Source organism: Hypanus sabinus, chromosome 1 (assembly GCF_030144855.1).
Source record: "Hypanus sabinus isolate sHypSab1 chromosome 1, sHypSab1.hap1, whole genome shotgun sequence".
NCBI classification, from domain to species: domain Eukaryota; kingdom Metazoa; phylum Chordata; class Chondrichthyes; order Myliobatiformes; family Dasyatidae; genus Hypanus; species Hypanus sabinus.
The window spans coordinates 162,328,513-162,353,716 of record NC_082706.1 but is presented as its reverse complement, the minus strand read 5'-3'; the positions used below and the strand labels follow the sequence as shown (position 1 = coordinate 162,353,716).

General features: G+C 40.0%; 1 protein-coding gene across 2 annotated transcripts in view; it reads left to right on the top strand.

The window, feature by feature from the left end:
* Positions 1-22,617, top strand: part of dnaaf11 (dynein axonemal assembly factor 11) — a 54,230-nt gene extending 31,613 nt beyond the window's left edge. Inside the window, exons 8-13 of one of the 2 annotated variants that reach the window (XR_009514023.1) lie at positions 5,511-5,576; positions 6,531-6,600; positions 9,363-9,458; positions 13,432-13,517; positions 20,640-20,893; positions 21,823-22,617. Coding sequence is in view for 1 of the 2 variants with exons in the window: in XM_059980100.1 (XP_059836083.1) it covers positions 5,511-5,576; positions 6,531-6,600; positions 9,363-9,458; positions 13,432-13,517; positions 20,640-20,820 (499 nt within the window). In the remaining variant the exon portion in view is untranslated. Of the gene's footprint in view, positions 1-5,510; positions 5,577-6,530; positions 6,601-9,362; positions 9,459-13,431; positions 13,518-20,639 lie in introns of both variants that reach the window. The other variant, XM_059980100.1, reaches the window with a different exon arrangement.
* The last annotated feature ends 2,587 nt before the right edge of the window (positions 22,618-25,204 follow it).

Here is a 25,204-nt window from a genome sequence, read left to right as displayed (position 1 = left end):
TCCAAAGAGCATCAATTGAGATCATTCTTACCCTCTGCCATCAGGCTCTATAGTGAGTCAATCTATAGCTGGGGGTGTGATCTTGTAAACTTTGAAATAAATCTTGTGCATCTTATTTTTAAGGTAGCTTATTTTTATTCTTTCTTACTTCCCTTCTAATATTTGTATATCTGAACACTTGTAATGCTACTGTGACACAGTAATTTCCTTTAGGATCAATAAATTATCTATCTGTCTAAAATATGAGGAAATGATGCCTTGATTTATATTATAAACAAAAGAAAATCTTCAGATGTTGAAAATGCACGTAACACACACAAAATGCTGGAAGAACTCAGTACCTGCTGAAGGATCTCTGCCAGAAATGTCGACGTGCTCTTTTCTATAGATGCTGCCCGGCCTGTTGTGTCCCTCCAGCATTTTGTGTGTGTTTCTTGATTTATATCCTATGATAACCTATATTATATCTAGTTATTAACCCTTTTAAAATAAGCTACTATCAACTAGGACTCAACATCAATCTAATCATATGTTCAAACTAAATTTGCCCACTAATCTAGCTTTAGTGTTGTTAAAAGTTGTTGCGAAGGTACTCAGCTTCACTTCACATGCTCCTTCATTGAAATGTTCTCACAATCTTGGACTCACTTTCAAGGATTATTCTTCTCATAATTTTGATATATATTTATTTATTTGTTTGTTTGTTTATTATTTTTGTATTTGCACAATTTATTGATTTTTGCACACTAGTTGAGTGCCTAAGTTGGTGTGGTATTTTATTTTTCTGTTATGGATTTATTGAGTATGCCCACAAGAAAATAAATCTCAAGGTTGTATATGGTGACATATATGTACTTCGATAACAAACTTACTTTGAACTTTGGGAATACTTGTGAAATAGAACATGACTCAGATTGAGAGAGAAGATACAGATAAGCTGTGTAAATGCAGCAAAAGTTTGGCCTCTAATACAGCAGGTAGACCAGAATTGAGAACTATCTGGACAAGACAACTGCAGTAAAATATCAATATTGTCAATAAGATCAGTTATGATCTTATTGAATTGTGGAGCACACTCAACAGGCCAGATGGCTGCCTTCTGCTCCTATTTCTTATGTTTTTATGCCTCTTGAAATTTTTAGTTAACTGCTGAAAGTTATAGTAGGAGCCAACGAATTGCGGAGGGAGATGGAACCTGTATTACACCAGAGATTGTGTTAAACTAGAAAATGAGATTTGTATTTGCAATGCCACTTGCATTCCAGTAAGTTTGTAAAGTTCCTTTCACAAGCATGAAAGAGTAATTTTAAATTTGGACAGATGTTCTAAAAGCTAGTCAAACAACAGCTTGATGAAGTTATGCCCACAGAATTGTAAGTTTCAGCCAATACCCTGGTCACCTCTGTCAGGGTGTGTCTTGTAGCAGGAGATCCACCAAAGGCGTTATAGACTGCATAATCCAATAAATAGCCCTCCAATAACTTCTGTCTGTGTTTGACCTGAATCTATTTGGATAGAATTAAACAAATCAAATCTCGTAGAACGGTGCAACTCAAAGCACTTTGTAAAATGTTATTGAAATTAAGTAGCACTGTTGTTAATATGATGTAAATTGTAATAAATTATATATGAACCTAGGTAAAATATGAAATAGGATTATATAATAGGAAATGCTCCTGCTAATATAAAATACCATATGCTTCTACAGCTTTGGAGCTATAATAATTTTACAGAGCAAGTTCAACTCCTGTGTAAGTAGCTCTAACTCCGTTTATAGGCGCCTCTCACCCTATTGTTAGTCTGCAGATTAATCTGGCATAGTAAACAGACTGAATGATCATTTGGACAGTGGCCAATACATGTAACACAAGCCTTATCCATATCTTTTTTTCAGCTATAGTTTCTCAATTCCCTAGGTGCTGCCACATCTGATTAATTCTGACGTTGTTTTTCTTATGTTTGATCCATATTATTTTGTTTTTTAGTTCCTACATTATCTGCTTTGTGCATATAAGTCTTTTTGTAGTTGGGATACTTTAGTAAGGGCCTTAAGATTTCAACAAGCCAATATATCCAATTTGATGATATATATGTATATAGGTGTGTGTGTGTGTGTATATGTCTTGTGTGTACAGTTGAAGTCAGAAGTTTACATACATCTTAGCCAAAGACATTTAAACTCAGTTTTTCACAATTTCTGACATTTAATCCTAGAAAACATTCCCTGTCTTAGGTCAGTTTGGATCACTACTTTATTTTAAGAATGTGAAATGGCAGAATAATACTAGAGAGAATGATTTATTTCAGCTTTTATTTCTTTCATCACTTTCCCAGTAGGTCAGAAGTTTACATACACTTTGTTAGTATTTGGTAGCATTGCCTTTAAATCGTTTAACTTGGGTCAAATGTTTTGGGTAGCCTTCCACAAGCTTATCACAGTAAGTTGCTGCAATTTTGTTCCATTCCTCCAGACAGAACTGGTGTAACTGAGTCAGGTTTGTAGGCCTCCTTGCTTGCACACGCTTTTTCAGTTATGCCCACAAATTTTCTATCGGACTGAGTTCAGAGCTTTGTGATGGCCACTCCAATACCTTGACTTTATTGTCCTTAAGCAATTTTGTCACAACTTTGGAGGTATGCTTGGGGTCATTGTCCATTTGGAAGACCCATTTGCGACCGAGCTTTAACTTCCTGGCTGATATCTTGAGCTGTTGCTTCAATATATCCACATAAATTTCCTTCCTCATGATGCCATCTATTTTGTGAAGTGCACCAGTCCCTCCTGCAGCAAAGTATCCCCACAACATGATGCTGCCACCCCTATGCTTCACGGTTGGGATGATGTTCTTCGGCTTGCAAGCCCCACCATTTTTCCTCCAAGCATAACGATGGTCATTTTGGCCAAACTGTTCAATTTTTGGTTCATCAGACCAGAGGACATTTCTCCAAAAAGTAAGGTCTTTGTCCCCATGTGCACTTGCAAACTGTAGTCTGGCTTTTCTATGGCAGTTTTGGAGCAGTGGCTTCTTCCTTGTTGAGCAGCCTTTCAGGTTATGTCAATATAGGATTTGTTTTACTGCTGATGTAGATATTTGTCTACCTGTTTCCTCCAGCATCTTCACAAGGTACTTTGCTGTTGTTTAGGGATTGATTTGCACTTTTCGCACCAAGAGTATGTTCATCTCTAGGAGACAGAATGCGACTCCTTCCTGAGTGGTAATGATGGCTATGTGGTCCCATGGTGTTTATACTTGCGTACTATTGTTTGTACAGATGAATGTGGTACCTTCAGGCGTTTGAGAATTGCTCCCAAGGATGAACCAGATTTACATAATTTTCTGACCTCAATCCGATAGAAATTTTGTGGGCAGAACTGAAAAAGAGTGTGCAAGCAAGGAGGCCTACAAACCTGACTCAGTTACACCAGTTCTGTCTGGAGGAATGGAACAAAATTCCAGCATCTTACTGTGAGAAGCTTGTGGAAGGCAACCCAAAACGTTTGACAAGGCAATGCTACCAAATACTAACAAAGAAAAGTGCTGAAAGAAATAAATGTTGAAATAAATCATTCTCTCTACTATTATTCTGACATTTCACATTCTTAAAATAAAGTAGTGATCCAAACTGACCTAAGACACGGAACGTTTTCTAGAATTAGATGTCAGGAATTGTGTAAAACTGAGTTTGAATGTCTTTGGCTAAGGTGTATGTAAACTTCTGACTTTTTGTGTGTGTGTGTGTGTGTGTGTGTGTGTGCACAAACACATACACGACTAGCAACTGTACTCGCTTCACCAATCAATTTAAAGAATTTTCACTTTGTCATACAGATTTTGAGTCAGTAATTGCAAATTAAGTAGTTGTTCAATATCAAATCATGCATAATTAAGAGGAAAATATTGATATGATTAAGAGAGACATGAGAAGTAAATATGATATTTTTAAAATTAGCAAATCTAACAAAACTAGTGTCTGTGTTTATAAATGTTTATTTTAAATTCAAGAGAGTCCATTTAAATTGTTGCCAATATTTTATCAAAGATATTAAAAGTATAACAGTTGATTATGGACTGCTTTAAAATCCACCTTCCTGCTACATTGGACTCTTTCTAGTTTGCTTATCATTCAAATCGGTTCACTGATGATGTCATAGCCTTTGCCCTCCATTCCGTTCTGTCCCACCTAGAAAATGTTGCTTCATATGCCATGATGCTGTTAATTGATTTCAGCTTGGCATTTAATACATTCATCCCTCAGATCCTTTTGGATACATTGTTGTCATTGGGTCTCAACCCCTCTTGCTGTATCTGGATCCTGGACTTCTTGACAGAAAGACCACAGCCAGTCTGTGTTGACAAATACATCTCTTGCTACACTTCACTGAACACTGGTGCTCCCCAGTGCTAAATGCTTAGTCTGTTGCTATTATGCTGCTGATGCATGACTGCACTGGTAGATCCAGTTCAAACTGAATCATCAAATTGACTGATGATACAACATTGGTTAAATTCATTAACTACGAAGATGAGACAGCATACAGAGAGAAGGTAGAGTGGCTTGTAGAATGGTGTAAGCACAACAACTTGAGTCTCAACAGGGACAAGATCCAGGAGATGATTCTGGACTTTAGGAAAGTGCATGCTCTTCACAGCATATATATGACTCTGCTGTGAAGAGAGTTAGGAGCACCAAGTTTCTGGGAGTGCACATGATGGACAATCTCACTTGGTGTCTGAACACCACGTATTTGGTCAAGAACGCACATCAGCATCTCCACCTCTTGAGGCAAATGAAGCTCTATTCCTACCCTCCCCCCAATTTTAACCATTTTTTTAAATGGGAGCACCATGGAGAATATCCTGACCAGCTGCATCACATCACCATCTGGTACAGGTATTACAAGGCATCTGACCCCAGGTCCCTATAAAGGATGTATGGACTGCTGAGAGGCTCATCAGGGGCTCTCTTCCACCCACTAGAGATATTACCAGATGTGTAAGCAGCGCCCTTAACATTCCCTGCGATCCAGGAATCTCTTTGATCAATCAGGCAGGAGGTATCATAGCATTAGGACAAGGACTGTTAGAATGGCAAACAGCTTCTTACCCCAGGCTGTGAGACTATTGAATTCCCTGCTACCACACAAGTCTCTTCATATCATTCGCATTATACTGTTTACTTTTTAACTTGTATATGCACCTCATTGTTAATTTATTCATGTTAATATTACTTTGTGTTATGTGTAGGAGTTGTATGAAATGCGTTGTGCAGTTTGGTTCAGAGAAATGTTGTTTCATTTGGCCGTAGACATGTGATAGGTTGAATGACAAACTGAATTTTAATTTGATTTAGCAGTATTGCTGTGATTTTTGCCAAAATCCAGCCCTTTTGCATCAGTCATGTGTTAACATGAGTAAATCATTCAGCGTCATTTAATAAAGTCTTACTGTATAACTTTTTTAAAATGGAGTATGTTTAGAGATTAATGTTTCTTTTATTTTTCTCCGTAGGATTGATTTCTCATTGATCGATGATGAGGAAAATAATCAATTACTATTAGATCTTGCTATTTACAGGTTGGCTTTGCTTAGTAATTTAATAATTAACTACAGAATGCCTATCAAAATTTAACCATCTGTAGATAAAATGTATTATTTTTAGGAGGATATTTTAATAACTGGTGTATACTTTTGAGACTAGCTGAGTTTCCGATATTAGTTGTGCAGTAATGGGTTCCATTATTTTTGGACATGCACCTGTTCCATATGTGAGTTCTTTTGTGGTGATTTTAGAGTCTGTGCTGTAGAAATAATAACACAAGCTCATGTACTGACTTCTCCATCATGTTGCACTGAAACACAACATAGTCAAACCCTCAGTCAGGGCAAGGAAAATTTCCAGGTGATTATAAGTAAATTGGAAACTACCCTTTATTAGTCAAGGCATAAAACATATGAGTAGGGCAATCATGGTGCTCATGTCCAAAACATTAATTAGGTCACAGATATCTACTGTGTAGATTTCTGTGTACCATATTATATCAAAGATATTGCACTGAAGTGGATGCAGAATGTCCAGTTATAGATATTTAATGATGAGGGAAGATTGATTAGCCTGGGTGTTGTTTTCTCTTTAACAATAAAAGTTGATGGATGATTAAAGTGAGGTGTTAATAATTGAGAGGTCTAGAGGAGGGAGTAGGAAGGACTTGCTCTCTGGCATGACGAGATCAAAGATTAAAGGCAATCTGGGAGAAAAATAACCAGAGTTGTGATGGTTTGGAATCCATTGCCTGAAAGGGTGATTGTGGTAAGACCTTCATCATTTTTTAAAATATACCTTGATTAGCGATTGATGGGCCATAATCTGCAAGGCTGCACACTGAGAATTAGACAGCTGTTTTTTAGGTGATGTAAGTACAGAGGTCAAAATGCCATAGATCTGTACAATAAATTTCTATGACATAGTGAAATCTGAGTTTGGATAATTCAGCGCAAATTCTAACCTTTTTCTTATAATTAATTCCACAGGTATCTGGATACATCTTTACTTGACATTGATGTTCAACCAACACATGTTTGTGTGATGGTTAAAGGAAAGGTCAGTAACTGATACACGTAAAATTAATGTTACACTTACACCATCAAAGCTATTTGAAACTCAAAAAAGTAAAACCTGCCTGTTGATTCAAAGTGATCACCTTCTCTTTTCCCAATCGTTTTACCTTGTGCTGCATTTCTCGTCAACCTATAAATCCAATTTTGTCATAAATTTACATGGATCAGATGTCAATACCTAGATTTAAACTGAAAACAGTAATAACTTTGCTTGTACAACATGGCTTCAAAAACTGACATGCTGCACACTCCCCTAGATGCCTTAATTATTAACACCTACTACCATGTACTACAGGGTCAGATGTAACAGTGCTTAAATGTTACATGCACTCTCAATGAGATTTGCTATGTCACCAATGACACTCACAAATCTCTACAGCTGTACTGTGGAGAGTACATGCGAGTTGCATCACTGGAATGGAGGAGCCACTGCACAGGATCGGAAATAGCTCAGAAAGTTGTAAACTCAGCCAGCACATCATGGCCAGTAGCCTCCCCAGCATCAAGGACACCTTTGAAATGTGATACCTCAAAGAATCAGCATCAAACATTAAGATGCCCCCATTATCCAAGACATGCCTTCTCTAGCATGCGGGGGGTGTGGGGGGGGGGGTGTTGCAAGAGCCTGAAGACACATACTCAACGTTTCAGGAACAGCTTCTTCTCCTCCACCATCAGATTTCTGAATGGATGCTGAAACCATAAACACTACCTCAATTACTCCCCCCTTTTTTTTTGCACTACTAATGTATTTTAATTTTATTTCTTACACAGTATATATACTTAGTTTTTTTTGATTATGAGTTGCAAAGTACTGCTAGCACAAAACTAATTTCATGACATGCGCCACTGATATTGAATCTGATTTTGATTGATTCTTTCATATCTGAAAATAAGAATAAGTCACGCAAAACGGGGAGAACTCATTGGGCTGCATCTGTGGAAAGAGAAGCAGTCTGAGCTCTTTTATCTGACCTGAAATATTTTTCCACAAATGCCACCTGAGCTTTTTTCTGTTTTGTTTTGGAATTAGGGGAAGATGTATTATGGTTGCAGTGGATGAAGAATGTGACTATAGTACTTAATCTTGTGGAAAATGAAGTCCGACAATATATCACTGAAGAGGAGTGGGTTCTATTGTTTTGGGATGTACGCAGGAGGCCTAAGTCAGGGAAAAGTGATCTGCTTGTAGCGGACTGAAAACGGCAGTGGAATGAGGTAGCTTTGGCTTTCGATAGCAAGGTTTGATGGAAAGATAGTCAGGTTTGAGGAAGTGGATCTAGAAGCACAATATCATGTTAATAAAATAGGACAGTAAATGCATTTTTAGATTTGAGTGCATCACCTCCTTTAAAGTGATAGTCCTTGACATAGTTGAAGTAATTATTTCTGAGACATTGGTAAGCCAGAAGTTCAATGCTCAGTTACGCACTGTTTCATCTGTTAAGAATCAACTCCATCAGTAAATTGCTGGTGACATACAATGGTGTTTATCTGTGGTCTGAATGTGAAATCAGATCGTAAAAAGTACTTATGGAGGTCATTCCTGACATTCTGTAAATGGATATATGTAGATTGATAAGGACAAAATCAATTGTGCTTTCTCTACCCCCTTATATTGACTCTTTCATCACTTGCAATAAACCTTACTTGGCAATTTTTCTCCTCAGACAATCAGTGATAGAAATGGTTTTTCTATGCTGATCAATTTGATCAGCCAGAGGACCAGCAATGCCTGTTTAATACAAGACTATTTACCTGCAGGAGAGTTGTATAAAAGATTTCATTCCAGCCATTTTGGTAGTTATGTATCATTATTATGTAAATTATGTTTGGCCATACCCCAACATTGAATCAATAGGTTCAATTTAATGTCAGAGAAATGTATAGAATATACATCCTGAAATTCTTTTTCTTCGCAAAAACAGAAAAGTGCCCCAAAGGATGAATAACAGTTAAATGTTCGAACCCTGAAGCAACTCCCAGCTCCCCCCCTCCACACATAAGTAGCAGCAAAGTGACGATTCCCTCCTCACCAGCAAAATCGCATCGACACCCCCCCTACATGCACTCAAGTGCAGCGAAGCATCAACAAAAACACAAGATTTGCAGTACCCCGATGACTACTCATTCACCTGATATTCAACATACCACAGGCTGTCTCTTCTCCCTAACAAGAGAAAAAGAGGTGTCCCCACTTCACAGCGAAAGGGCCATAACAAAACAACTCGCCGATTTATGGTGTAAAAAGTATGTTGCATCGCTTTTTCTGAGCTCTGTGCCCAAAGATCTTGGGTCTCTGGGCACACAGCCTGCAGCCAGCTGACTGCTTTTGATCTTCTATGTACTCCCACGACACACCAGTTTTCTGCAGTGGCACCAACTTTGAATCCGCCCACCTGCAGAGCCAGGAAAATCCGACACCCTGAAGGCGTGCTAGTCTTCTGGACCATGTCCTTGGCATATTGAGAAATGACCAGCCAGTCGATCATCAGGACATCCTAGGCAGAGGAATTGAAGTTGAATGCCAGCCAACAGGATGGCTCCACTGCAGGCTCTGTGGTTTGAAGATAGACTTTTGCACATAGAGGAGCCGTGCAAAAACCATGAAAATACTTAATGAAATTAAGCAATTTATTTTATAGTTTAAATGTACAAAATTAGCAGCAAAAAATCAGTTTGTAAGTGCTGTGCTACTTTTATTTATGAATACATTTTATTTTTTCAATTTTTCTGTATTTTTAGGTATTTCAGCTAGTACTTCAAGAAGAAGTGAAACCTGATAGTAGTTCTGCCAAAAGGTCCCAGACGACTGGACATTTGCTTATTACAATGCCAAAGGTATAGATTCATTGAAAATTCAGTTCTTTTTACTAGTTGCCTTACCATCTTTTTAGTTCAGCTGAAGTGTCCCAGTTGTGATGAGTTGGTAATTTAGACTGGTGAATGACAATAACCTACCTACAGCCATTCCAGATTAGTAAAGAACACGTTATTTATGTTGATTTGATGAGAGGCAACATCCTTTTCTCATGTACATGGCAATAGTTATATTAATATCATATTCTATTCTTCCTAAAATACAGTGAAAATGGGCTCATTTTTTTGCTATAACTATTTGGAAAATCCTGCTTTAATCAGTTATATAAAGCAGTAAGAAAGAACTATAGAAACTTATTCCTCTAGCAACACAAAGTACACTGCAGATGCTGTGGTCAAATCAACACGTACAAACAAGCTGGAGGAACTCAGCAGGTCAGGCAGCATCCGTTGAAAGGAGCAGTCAACGTTTTGGGCCGAGACTCTTTGTCAGGACTGAAGAAGGTGGGGAGAGGGGGGATGGTGCCAGGTGAAAAATAAATCAGAGGAAAGATCAAGGGGTGGGGGAGGGGATAGGCAGGTGAGGTGAAGAAGGAATGTAAAGGGAATGCAGTATGGGTAGTAGAAGAAGGCAGAATTATGAGTGAGGTGATAGGCAGCTGGAAGAGGAGGCAGTGTGAAAGTGGGATGGGGCAAGGGAGAGTGAGGGAGTTACCAGAAGTTGGAGAATTCAATGTTCATACCAAGGGGCTGGAGACTACCCAGACGGTTTATGAGGTGTTGCTCCTCCAACCTGAGTTTGGCTTCATCATGGCAGTAGAGAAGGCCATGTATGGACGTATCCGAATGGGAATGTGAAGTGGGTGGCACTTCGGCCCTCACCCCATCCTCCCGTCACCACAACAGGGGCCGTGTTCCCCTTGTCCTTATCTACCACCCCACCAGCCTCCGGATCCAGCATATCATCCTCCGCAACTTCTGCCACCTTCAACAGGACCCCACCACTAAGCACATTTTTCCCTCTCTACCCCTCTCCGCTTTTCACAGGGATTATTCCCTCCACGAATGCCTGGTCCACAGTCCCTCCCCACAGATCTCCCACCTGGTACTTATCCCTGCAGGCGTAAGTGCTACATCTGTCCCTACACCTCCTCTCTTACCACCATTCAGGGCCCCAAGCAGTCATTCCACGTGAGGCAACATTTCACTTGTGAGTCTGTTGGGGTCATCTATTGCATCCGGTGCTCCTGGTGCGGCCTCCGCTACATCGGCGAAACCCGACGCAGATTGGGGGACAACTTCGTCGAGCACCTCCGCTCCGTCCACCACAACAGACAGGATCTCCCAGTTGCCACTCCAATTCGGATATGTCCATACACGGCCTCCTCTACTGCCATGATGAGGCCAAACTCAGGTTGGAGGAGCAACACCTCATATACTGATTGGGTAGTCTTCTAGCCCCTTGGTATGAACATCGAATTCTCCAACTTCCAGTAATTCCCTCCCTCTTCCTTCCCCCATCCCACTTTCACTCTGCCTCCTCCTCCAGCTGCCTATCACCTCTCTCATGATTCTGCTGCCTTCTACTTCTACTTCTGCTTTCCCCTTACATTCCTTCTTCACCTTTACTGCCTATCCCCTCCCCCAGCCCTTGATCTTTCCTCTGATTGGTTTTCCACCCTCCCCCCACCTTCTTTATAGGGTCTCTGCCCCCTCCTCCTTCAGTCCTGACGAAGGGTCTCGGCCCGAAACATTGACTGCTCGTTTCCACGGATGCTGCCTGACCTGCTGAGTTCCTCCAGCTTGTTTGTATGTGTTGATTCCTCTAGCAACAGTTTGACCAGCTTAGAATCGACAATAAGTGTAGCCAGGATGTACAATAGGGTTTAACACCAATGCTAGCCCTTCGGGGTTTACCTTTGAGAAAACAGTAGTGAGCAAGCCATGAGTAAGTAGACTGACATACATGGAATACAAGAGATGGTCAGAAAAGCCATGCAACTGAAAAAGAAATTATCACTATATGATCCTTCCTGCCAGTCTTCATGGCAGTTTTCCCACTTAAAGCCTAGATGTTACATTACCATGCAAGTAGTCAGGATTCATAGCAGAATCCTAGCACTTGGGCCACGAGCATAGCAGTGGGATGACTAGGAGTTCACATCAGCTTCATGCTGCAGTGATGAGACCAGGGGTTTGCAATAAGTTCCTGGCACAGGGATAAGATCATAAGACCATAAAACGTATGAACTGAATTAGGCCATTCAGCCTAATTCTGCTCTGCCATTCCATCATGGCTGATTGCAGGTCCCACTCAACCCCATACACCTGCCTTCTCGCCATCTCCTTTGATGCCTTGACCAATCAGGAAACTATTAATTTCCACTTTCAATAGACCCACGGACCCAGCCTCCACTACAGTCTATGGCAGAGCATTCCATAGATTCACTACTTTCTGGCTAAAAATAATTCCTTCTTACCTCTGTTCTAAAAGGTCACCCGTACCCCACCATTGGAAACATCCTCTCCACATCTACCTTAGAGTCCTTTCAACATTTGGCAGGTTTCAATGAGATCCCCCCACATTCTTCTAAATTCCAGTGAGTACAGGCCCAAAGCTGCCAAATGTTTCTCATATGTTATTCCCTTCAATCCTGGAATCATCCCCGTGAACCTCCTCTGGACTCTCTCCAAAGACAACACGTCCTTTCTAAGATACGGGGCACAAAACTGTTGACATTACTCCCAAGTGCAGCCTGACTAATGTCTTAGAAAGCCTCAGCATTATCTCTTTGCTTTTATATTCTATTCCGCGTGAAATAAATGCCAACATTGCATTTGCCTTTGTTACTACAGACTCAGCCTGTAAATTAACCTTTGTGGGAATCTTGCATGCAGACTCCTAAATCCCTCTGCATCTCTGATGTTTGAACCTTCTCCGCATTTAGATAATAGACCACACTATTGATCCTTTTACCAAAATGCATTGTTGTACATTTCCCAACTCTGTATTCCATCTGCAACATTTTTGCCCATTCTTACAATTTGTCGAAGTTCTGCTGCAATCACATTGCTTCCTCAGCACTACCTACCCTTCTACCTATCTTCATATCATCTGCAAACTTTGGCACAAAGCCATCAATTCCATTATCCAAATCATTGATAAACAACGTGAAAAGCAGTGATCCCATACTCTCCCCTGAGGAACACCACTAGTCACTGGTAGCCAACCAGAAAAGGCCCCCTTTATTCCTACTTGTTGCCTCCTGGCTGTCAGCCGTTCGTCTATCTATAAGGAGAGCTATGAAGCCAAATAGAGGGATGAGACATTAGCTTCCATTACATCGAACAGGTAGTGATGTGGGACAGCATAGGATCCTGACACCTGTCAACATGCAGAGCAGATGCTCCCAATCTCCAGCAAAAAACTACACTTATTATGTCAACATCCTTGAGTCCTGTCAGCAATGAATGGACATACAACTGCCCAGCATACACACCCACTTCCCTTCCACACAGAGCTATGGGTGATTCATTGCTGGATTCTTACCTGATTCCCAGAAAAGCACTGTGTTGAGCTTTGACCAGGTCATAGCAGCACACAGCATCAGGGAGAGATTCCTGACATGTGTTGTCAGTAAACATGTTATATTGCCACTTGTAGCACTGATTACAACAGCATACTCATTCCAGGAAATGAGTCCTGAGCTGAGCCAATAGTGCATATTGCCAATGTATTGTATTTTAAACACTGTAATTTGGTGTTGACTGATGCAGTACCTATGTTTTGTGTTCACCCAGTGTACAAACTTGCCCCCTATGAAACTTAATTCCTGAGTAGTAGATTCACAAACTTATATTCCAAACATTATCTTAATTTCCTTTTCATAATATTAATTAGTAGGTTGCTTTTGGTTGCATATCATTTTATTCTTTTCTCTATGAATAACAAATATTTTTAATCAGGATCTCTAATCTGAGATAATTCTTTCAGGTGCATGAAATTATTAGGCCAAAGCCCAAGAGTAAAACTACAGCTAGACCTTTAACCAGCACCAATCCAGACCCAGATGTTTCAAGGTAATTATTATGCAATATCAAGCTAAATATTCCCTATGTATCAATACAGTTCCTTGCATTGATGTTGTGTCTTGCATCAGATCAGAATCAGGTTTCTTATCACCAGCATGCGTTGTGAAATTTGTTAATTTAGCAGTAGCAGTTCAATGCAATACACAATGTAAAAGAGGAAAAATTTAAAATAATAATAGTAAATATGTAAATCAATTGCAGTATACATATATTAAATAGATTAAAAATCATACAAAAAACAGAAATAATATATTTAAAAAGTGAGGTAGTGTTCACGGGTTCAATGTCCATTTAGGAATCGGATGGCAGAGGGGAAGAAGCTGTTCCTGAATCAATGAGTGTTTGCCTTCAGGCTTCTGTACCTCCTACCTGATAGTAACAGTGAGAATAGGGCATGTCTGGGTGCTGGAAGTCAATAATGGGAACTGCCTTTCTTAGACACCACTCCTTGAAGATGACCTTGGTGCTTTGTAGCTAAAACCCAAGATAAAGCCGACTAGATTTGCAACTCTCTGCAGTTTCTTTCAGTCCTGTACAATAGCACCCCCCCCCCCCACTGCCCCCATACCAGACAGTGATGCAGCCTGTCAGAATAGTCAGTGATGATCGGAGTAAGATGGGGTGGGGTGCACAGGACAGTACTAATCACGCGTAGAAATCCACTTTTGTCTTGCCTCCACCAACTAATATAAATTACCGTTACCCAAAAATTGATCTATACAATCAGTACCAGGTGAAAATTATGTACAATATGGCATTGCCAAAGTTAGAGATTTCTAGAATCGCTAGCAGCATTTGTTAGTAGTGTATGTACTTCTGTTGGGAAATGTTTATAATTCTTTGCACTATTTTATTAGCATCTTGTGAACCTAATAATGTCAATAATGCCCAAAATTAATTTCTCTTGAGATTTTCTATTACATTGATTGTGACTGGCCCTGTCCATTTTTTTTCTCATATCTAATTTCTCATATCTCTCCACCATATCCAAGCCTTTCAATATTTGGTAGATTTCAATAAGATCCCCCTCTTCCTTATAAGTTCCTGTGGGTGGAGGCCCAGAGCTATCAAACACTTCTCATACATTAACGCTTTCATCCCCGAGATCATTCTTATCAATACCCTCCGAACCCACTTCAGTATTAGCACATCCATCCTTAGATATGGCACCCAAACTGCTCGCAAAACTCATATGTGGTATGACCAATGCTTTATAAAGCTTCAGCATTACATCCTTGTTTTTATATTGTAGCTGTCTTGAAATGAATACTACCATTGCACTTGCCATCCTTACTGCATGTAAACCTTTAGGGAATCTGCATGAGTGCTCTCAAGTTCCTTTTTACTTCCAATTCTGAACTTTTTCTCCATTTAGAAAAAAGTCTATGCTTCCCTTTAGCAAAGTTTTCTCAAGAGTCACCTTCATTCTCCAGAACTTGTCTTAAGAACCTAGTAGGTTTCTCCTCTTACATGATACAGCTTATCAAAAATCAAGAAAAGCTCTTCAGGCATACAGAATTTTGATTTTGTGTTTTGTTTTCATTCTGGAAGGAATGTAGGGTGTTCTCCAGCATTGTTAAGCTCCCAAAAGTAGAAGCATTGATAGAGAGCGCTCATGGCCTTTCAGTTGCTTCCTTCAGAGCTTCCAGACATAAGTGCTGCTTCACAAGAAAACTTTCTCCTAAGTGTACCTAATTTTTGGGTTCACTCATGTTCTGTTTACCCTTGATGGGATTTGGCATTCTCCCACGCATCCACCCCCGGCTCTTATCCCGATGATTGTAGCATGCACTCCAGCCTTATCAACAATTTCTTTATGAAGCTTTTTTTTAAAAACAACTCGAGGAACGTTGCCAATGTAATTTTAATGCCAGATAAATTATGCAGATGAATATATAGACCTATGTTTGTGATTATTGTCATTAATCTACTCATCCTTGTTGACAGAAGATATTCCGATACATTTCAGTGTTTAGATGAATGCCCTGACTTATCTCATGGGTTAGATGAATGAGGGATGATCTTATCAAAACATAAACAACTTAAACTGCTATGGACTAAGTGTAAAACATCCTTAAAATTACAGGAAGGATTTACTGAAAATCAAAGGCAAATTAGAGAAGATATACAGTATATTTCAAAAGAATTTGTCAGTATAACAAATAAATGTTGATATTAATTAAAAGTAAGGCCTTTGCCCACCAATCCTGTTGATATTTTTCAAAAAATATTACTAGATCGGAAGAACTGGGTATTGGTTTAAAGTCATGAAAATTTAAATTTTGGGCTGTCGAGGTGTGTTTTCTGATAAGAGTTTCAGGTACATTATTACTATTCATATCTTATTCTGCCATACCTGTAAAAATGACAAGATCTTTATAAATAGATAAAGAACATTTTTTTTTCTTTCGCTGGAGGATCTAAAACACACTTCAGCACTCCTCGCTCCTCTTCAACTTTTCAAACTCAGAGCACACTGCCCTCCATTCTCTCTGCGCCTATCCCAACAATCAAGCCTGCAGACAAAGGGATTGCTTTTGTAGTCTGGCAAACTGACCTCTACCTTACTGAGGCCAGGTGGCAGCTACCTCCTTATACGTACCTGTCGAGAAGAACACCTCTCCACACAATCAGACAACTGTCCCCAACACCATCAGTGATCTCATCCATTCTGGCAAACTCCCATGCACTGCCACCAAACTCATAGTTCCCCTACCTTGCACTGCTCGCTGCTACCACCTGTCCAAGATCCTCAAACCAGACTGTCTGGGTTGGCTTATTGACTCTACCTGCTCCACTGAACTCATGCCTTCGTATCTTAATTCCAGTCCTTTTCCACCTACATCTGTGGCACTTCTCATACCCTCAATCTCCTCAGTAAGTTTCAGTACCCTGGCCCTGACTGCCTCACCTTCATCATGGATGTTCAATCCCTTACACTTCTATCACCCATCAAGAAGGTTTCAATGCTCTCCACTTCCTTCTTGACAAAAGTACCAACCAATCCCCCTCCTCCATCTGGCAGAACTGATCCTCATGCTGAACAGTTTCTGCTTCTGTGTGCTCCCACTTTAATCAAACTTGAGGGGCAACCATCAGAAATTGCATGGGCCCCAACTATGCCTGGTTGTTTGTTGGCTATGTAGAAGTGCCCATGTTGAAGCCTTCCCCAGTTATTCTCCTCAATTCTTCCTCCACTCCATTGATGACTGCATCTGTTTCCATAAATAGTAGAGGGTTTCTCTCCTTCCGGTAACAAAATATCCACTCCCCCACTGCTTCTAGTCCCCACTCAGACCTTTTACTACTTCTCTCCCATCTATTACTCTCCCTGGTCCCTTCCTCCTTTTGCCTATGTTGCACTTTCCTCTTGTATCAGAATTTTCTTTCTTCATCCCTTCACCTATCACTTTCCACTTAGCCTCTTCTGCCTACTCCCACCTTTTGATTCCGGCATATTTTCCTGTCTCAGTCCTGAAGAAGCATCTTGGCCCAAAATATCAGCTGTCTGACTGCTCCTGCTGAGTTCTCCCAGCATGTTGAGTGTGTTGCTTTGGATTTTCAGCATCTGCAGACTTCCTTGTGTTTATCTAAAACACAGACTTCATTTGTAATGAAGGGAAATGCTATTTTGTAATTCTTTTCTTGGATATTGGAAAGCCATTTTACTAATAGAGCAGAGGAAACCTGGGACACTTTACAAAATGTCATGAGTCAGATGGTCTACTCCTGCTCATATTTCTTGTTTCTTTTTCTTCTGGATCAATTGAACTGCAAAATAAGATGAACAGATTTTTATTGAGATAAATGTGGTGAAGGAAGATTATGGGTTTGGGGATATGGAGCCAAAGTGGTTAAAAGTTGTTGGTGTACACATAATTAAACAGCAAAAAAAGGGGTTGAGACCTAGAGTGGCCTATTCCTTATATGGAGCCTTTGTTCTGCCCTCATCATCCAATGTAAAGGTCTTGAAGAGAAAATACTTTTAAAATGAATCACTATGGTATGTTACGTAGGACCAGATATTAATATCCCTTATTTACACTCTTGATATATGCTGCCTAGACTCTGCGGGGTAGCCAAGTAAGTGGTGGCATCTTCTGGGTTATCAAGTGGGTGCCCTCTTTCCCTAGTGTTTCGCTGATGGGCCCATGACACCTCCAGCGGGTTCAGCAGTGAATCCCGGCATCCCGGACTCACCCCCCTAGATGCCATTCACTCAGTTGGGGTACAGATGGAATCTTTTTCTCTTCATCCAGAGCCACTGACTACCCTTTTCAGCAGCTCTGGAAAGGTCTTTGACTGCTTGTCGGTGTGTCCTACCTCACACTCCCAACTCCCGCAGTAGCCTTGATGTTGATGTAGCTACAAATCCTCTGCAGCCTACTTCGACCAGTTGCACCCTTGCTTTCCAGCCACGTTGCCACACGTCAGCTGCAAGCTCAGCATACCTCAGCTTCTTGGGCTCGTAGGCTTCCTACACTGCATCCTCCCACAGGGCACTGTAAGCTTGATGATGTAAACGAGATGGAGTGAGGCCAACCATAGCAGAAGGTCTGGTCTGAGGTTGGTTTCCGTGATTTCAGTTGGGAAGTAGAGCCTCTGGCCCAAGTCTGCCACCATCATCCAATCGCGTGCCGCTCGGTGTCTGGTCTCAGTCTCAGAGACACAGGCGATACAGTACGTCAGCAGGGGGAGGCGGCAAGGTGCGCAAAAGCTGTCACTTTTGAGGAGGGAGAGTGTTAGGGTTGGGGGGAGGGGGGATGGAGATTATATATAATGTAGAGATGGGTATATACAGGTTTCCCCTGCTATTCGAAGGTAGAGCATTCCTTTGAAATGGTTCGTAAGCTGGAATGTCGTAAAATGAAGAAGCAATTACCATTTATTAATATGGGAAAAATTTGTGAGCATTCGCAGACCCAAAAAATAACCTACCAAATCATGCCAAATAACACATAAAACCTAAAATAGCAGTAACATATAGTAAAAGCAGGAATGATCTGATAAATCCACACCCTATATAATAACCATATAACAATTTCGGTACGGAAACAGGCCATCTCGGCCCTTCTAATCTGTGCTGAACACTTACTCTCACCAAATCCCACTGACCTGCACTCAGCCCATAACCCTCCATTCCTTTCCTGTCCATATACCTATACAATTTTGCTTTAAATGACAATACTGAACCTGCCTCTACCACTTCTACTGGAAGCTCATTCCACACAGCTACCACTCTGAGTAAAGAAATTCCCCCTCATGTCACCCTTTAACTTCTCAACTCATGTCCTCTTGTTTGAATCTCCCCTACTCTCAATGGAAAAAGCCTATCCATGTCAACTCTATCTATCCTCCTCATAATTTTAAGCACCTCTATCAAGTACCCCCTCAACCTTCTATGCTCCAAAGAATAAAGACCTAACTTGTTCAATCTTTCCTTGTAACTTAGGTGCTGAAACCCAGGTAACATTCTAGTAAACTTCTCTGTACTCACTATTTTGTTGGTATCTTTCCTGTTATGGTGTGTTAGGCTGAGTTGTTGGAGGTTGGGGTGGTGGGAGGTAGAGGAGACTGGGGAGTCATCTCAACGTCATCTGTTTCCATCAGGGCAGGCAGGTCACCTTCTTCTATGTCTGCCTGCCTCGACGTCGAAGGTCGAGTTTCGTCGTCTGCTGTGGCTGATGTGGAAGGCTTGAAATACGACAGTATGCTTGACTGCTTAGCCTTGCGCATTTTTCTATCATACACCACTTCTTTGTAAGCACTCAAACCATCCTGCAAATATGCCCTAAACCTACATACCCTTTCAAAATTAAAGTCATACTTTTCTGCAATTGTTGCAGCGTTGTCAATCGCAGCAAAAATCTCACATAATTGCTTCCGGTTCAGTTCCTGGACGTCTTCACTTTTGGGCTGTTCGGCTTTAATTGTTATCCTTTCCTCTTCATCATCTCTTCATCGCTCAGTTCTTGGTCACGGGATGCCAAAACTTCTTCAATATCATCTTCGTCAACTTCCATAAACCTTTAGCCAAACTCACTATGTCCTTACTTTGTTCACCACGATTGAAACGCTTAATTATATCTAGTTTTACGCTAAGTGTAGCGTGCTCTTACACACTCTTTTAGGCTTTTCCGATACCTTAGAACTCATCTTGCTAACGGATGCAAAAAAATAAATCGACATAAAGCACAGATGCTCACAGGCACGTGTTTAAGCAATGCCGGCTAGAATGCAGTTCCGGGAGAGGAAATTGGCTGCTTGGCGCACGCTGCCTTTTCTCGTAACAGTGAAAGCACGTTCTGTTAGCGAAAACAGGTAACTAGTGTAGGTCTTTCGTAACAGCGAGTTGATGTAAAGCGAATTTCATAAAACGGGGGACACATGTATCCACACACACACACAGGTCTAGGTGAGTGGTTGTTGTGCAGACTCAGCAGCTCCATTGACAGGCTGTTTTCCAGGCTGAAAAAGCTGTTTTAAAAAAAGCAAAGCGATAAACACAGTTCATAACTGACACCTTAACACCTCGCATTAAACATGGGTTAATTTCTGGGAACTACAGAAAATTCAGAAAGAATGAAGATCTGATTGTTTTAGGCCATTGGCTTCTTCCCCTATCCACTGCTAAAAATGTGTTCAGAAATATCTGGGGAGGAATCAATGCATAATGGTTTCTAATCCTTTCATAGTTCAGATATCTTGACTCTAAGTAATATCTTTGCTTTTGGCATGTGGATAATGTACAATTGATATAATGCAAGTTGAACTGGAACATATGGAGCAAATGACATTTGCTTAAGCTGCAGCCTGTCTTTGATGACCTTGAAAGTTTTACTAAATCACAAGATCACAAGACAAAGGAGCAGAAGCAGGCCATTTGGCCCATCGAGTCTGCACCACCACTCCATGAGCTAAACTATTCTCCCATATAGTTCCAATTTTGTGTAAAATTTTTGAAGTGAATATTAAATCAATTTGAAGCTATAATATGCCCTATGAAAGCCATACTAATGATAGAGCTTGGTAGAATCCACCAATAGATGTACAATCTTCATGGATAGAAAAATGTATGCAGTACCCTAATTTGATCATGTTGTCCCACAGAACAACTCAATGTATTGAGAAGTTAGAAGTGGATTCAAGCAAGCGTGTTGACTTGACCAATATTGTGACAGCAAAGAAATCAGTTGCTCAAGGTCCTCTCAGATTTCACCAAAGTAGAGTATCAGAAAGGAACAACGGTGACTTCCAAGATAATCCTGAGGTTCCACCATTGGTCAATTAAAAATGGATATGAATCAGCACTCATTCTTCTGGACATCTGATGAAGTGAATTTCTTTGCCCTGGATATGAGTTGGTAAATTTAATTGGGTAGTTTCACTAATTTTAATTTAAGCAGTGTTAAAAATAAAATTTAACAGTACTAGAATTCTTGGGTCTTATGTTGCTTATTAGTGACTGAGGTCACCAGACATCAATCACAAAGAACCAACTTGTTATAGCTATGCTTGTTAGTTAAAATGATAGACTTTGAGCACAGTTTTAAGGAACCTGCTAAATCACTATTGCTATTAAGTTTTTAAAAGCTTTTATAAATCAGACCTACCTAAACTTTAAATGAAGAAACCAAAATCATATAATTCATTTTTTACTCGTGTATTTTATTGATTGCCACCTACTGGCAGTGCAGAAGAATAAGTTTAGAGAAGTTAGATTTTTATTTAACTGGAAATTAGTTTGTTCTAAAAACAAAGCAAGCTGCTGAAAACATAAAAAATTATTCCATTACTGTTGGCTTATTTATATTTAGTAGTGATCATCTGCCAACATAGTATATTTTATGTGCTCAAACAAGTGGTTTCTCAGGAATATATTAAATAAATCTTTTACAGTTTATGGATTCAACAGATCATTTGAAACACTAAAGACATCTTTGCGGTACCTGATCTTCACGTTTCAAAAGAATACAGTTTCATTGCCTATTGCTCAAATCAAAATGAACAATGTGATTGGTTCTTGTGTTAGAGACAAACAGATTTCTATAATGAAATCAAAAAACAGATCTAGTACAAGCCTCTAGCTATTCAGCAACAATGGGCACATCATTCCAAATACATTATACAATACTAATGCACTATCCTTCTCTTGAAGAGCAATGTAGCAAAACACTTGCATGATATGATCATGTGAATGTTGAAGTTGATCATTTTTCATATTTTAATAATTGTAATAATATTAGTTTTAATCATGCAAGGGATATTAATATGTATTCTTTGTTTTAAGCAGAAGGAAGAGTTTTAAGTCTTTCACCTGCCAGACATTCAAGGGGTAGAATGTATTACATTAAATTTTGTAAAGCTTTGGATGAATGTCTGAACAGTTCAAAAAGACAATTGGATTCTTTCTGAACACTGAATAGTGAGTAAGCTTTCAAAGTGTCTGTACAAGGTAAACAGTGTTAATGATTGTAGAATGTTTGCTGATAGCAGCTGGATTCTTTAGTCTCAGGCACCTTTAAAATGCTCAAGGTCCTCTCAGATTTCACCAAAGTAGAGTACCAGAAATCTAGTCAAGAAATAAGTCAGGTTGGCTTGATGGATTCTTTTTTGGATTTGGGTTTATTGCTTATATGTAATATTAATTTTCTTTTGCAAGTCCAAGGAATGTTGTGCCAAAACATTAGTGGACCAATGGATGAAGAGCAATCATTAAATTATCTAATAGATTTACACTGAACACTGTGCTAATGGACACATGTTTCATGAATGAAAGAAACTATGCTGAGTTAATGGCATGAGAACAAAAGAACAGTTTGTCTGTTTCTGGGTTTCTCTGCCTTGTGAAGCTTGTATATTGAGCTGCCTTTCCTGGTTTCACAAGACTTCAACTGAGGGCCTGAAATCGTGATCAGTGTCCAGGACCCAGGGTGGTTTCATTAGTCAGTCGGAGTTTGGAATTCCTCCGACAATGGTGACAATCAAGTGATAACTAAGAATCCTGAGCCCTGAAATCTATGTGACACTACAAGTATTTTGTGTGGTTTGTGTTTTTCCGTAATGATAATAAATTAGGCTTAAGTTACTTTGCTGTGCTTTTATGCTTATTACCGCATCACCTGGACACTCAAATAGTTTGGGTCTGATCAACTTAGCCCATTACACATGCCCATGGAGAATGAATTGATGCCTTAGTAGGCATAGGCAAGACAAGACCATGGCCAGCAGTAGAAAGTGACTGATTCCTCAATACCTAATACTCCTTATTTCCACTCCATCACTACCCCACAAACAAACCCCAATTCCCTGTTGATATACTGATTTCAGATGGTGTAAGCATTATTTTCTTGCTTTTGTTTTGATAGTTAACCTTGCTTCAATGCATACTCTGTAGCTTTCTCCAATTTGCAGAAGACTGACAGATGAACACAAGCAAACATTTGGAGCATTGGTAGCAATGCCACAAAGTTGCATGTGATGTCAATAACGTACAAAAGTCTTTTTATAGTCCCTTTTGTCTAGGGGTTCCCAACCTTGGGATGATAGACCTCTTGCTGAATGGTATTTCATGGCATAAGTAAGGTTAGGAGTCCCAGCTCCGTAGTAGAAGTGATGGATGATGCCATTAGCACATGTGTAAATCTAGTCAGTATGTAAATGATTTTTCAACTTCAGTGCATCACAAGCAGAAAACACCTTATTTCTAACGATTCAGTCAAATCATTATTCCCATCCAAGCTTAGCCTTCAGGTGTTGTGGCTGAGAATGCAGTGTTCAAAGTGGCTTGCAGAGTTTGTGTTGATCGAACAGATTATTCTCTGAAACAGATTACCTGCATTGTTAAGATGTAGTCGGAGATGAATGGTGAAAACTCCATTAAGCACAAGTATCAGAATGGCAGTATTCATGGCCCCATCTGCGTTTGTATCCGTGTCCTTGATGTTGCCTTTCAAAAAGCTGGCTAATCTTGCTGTCATCCATGTCAAACAACAGCAGCCCAAACTGTATTTTAGGTCTAGAGATGGTCAAGGTCATACTCCAAGAAGCAATGTGTAAATATGAAGGAACAGTTCACGGCTTTTAGATATGGAGAAACTCAGAGCAACCAAATAAAACCTAGGTGGTCACAGAGACAAGTCAAATCAGCATAGGAAGGACCTGAGATTGAAGGGAATGAGTAAAGGGTAGGATGCTGAGATGGAATGGAGAGAATAAAACAGAGAGAGTGAAGGAACTCTGAGGGAACTTGGGAGGGGGGTGCAAGTGGAAAATAGAAATGAAGGTGTGATGGAGAAAATGAGGAGAACTTAAAGTGAAGAGATGTAAATGGAAGTATTTGAGAAGGGAGAAGAGTGAATTTACATATCCTAAGGAAGGCTGTTGGGGAGGAGGTAATGAGGGAGGGAAGGTAGTAAAATGGGAGGCGTGAGGAATTTTTTCTTTACATGAAAAAGTGGATAAATATGCATATGTGTATGCATGCAAATGGATGCTTGTAGGCATACACTACATGAGCACATTTGTCTGCCACATGTGCATACACACACACACACTTTTATATGCCTGCGTACTTGTGTCTCTGTTGAGTATATCCAGCCAATGCTGTCTCCAGCTGTTTATATTCTCTTTCCATTGGAGCACAACCTTGCTCTGTCAAAGTCTTTGTGGTAGCTGGGGTTGTAGTTACATGTAGTCAGAACAGAAATGGAAGTAAATCATCCTCAAATACCTCAGTAAAACAGGATGATGAAAAATACTCTACAAAGTACCTCAGTGGATACAGCTTTCTGTTGAAAAGTTGGTGATGAAACATTAACTTCTGCCTGAGAAGCAAATTGAATGCACTCCATTTGCCTACCTTCATAACAGGTCAACAGCAGATACCATTTCATTGGCTCTTCACTCATTCCTCAATCTCAATCTCAGATGGAAATACAGCATATACAAGAGCGAGATATACCAGCTAATTGAGCGGTGATGCAGCAACAACCTGGCACTCAATGTCAGTAAGACAAAAGAGCTGACTGTGGACTTCAGGAAGAGCAAGATGAAGGAACACATACCAATCCTCATGGAGGGATCAGAAGTGGAAAGGGTGAGCAATTTCAAGTTCTTGGGTGCCCAGATCTCTGAGGATATAACCTGGTCCCAACATATCAATACAGCTTTAAAGGAGGCAAGACAGCGGATATATTTCATTAGAAGCTTGAAGAGATTTGTTTTCTCACCTAAAACAGTCAAACTTCTATAGATGTACTATGGAGAGGAATCTGACATCTTTAAGGAGCAGTGCCTCAGAAAGGCAACGTCCATTATTAAAGAACCGTATCACCGAGTACATACCCCATTCTCATTGTTACCATCAGGAATAAGGTACAGAAGCCTGAAGGCACACACTCCGCGATTCCAGAACAACTTCTTTCCCTCTGCCATCTGATTCCTAAATGTGCATGAATTCTACCTCACCTTTTTTGATATTTCTGTTTTGCACTATTTTAATGTAACTATTCAACAGAATGTAATTAATTCACTTATTTCATTGTTTTTTCTTCTTTCATGTATTGTATTGTACTGCTGCTGCTAAGTTAACAAATTTCGCAACATGTGCCAGTGATAATAAACCTGATTCTGAATCCTGAAACATCTGAACATTGAAGAATCATACAGCAGGA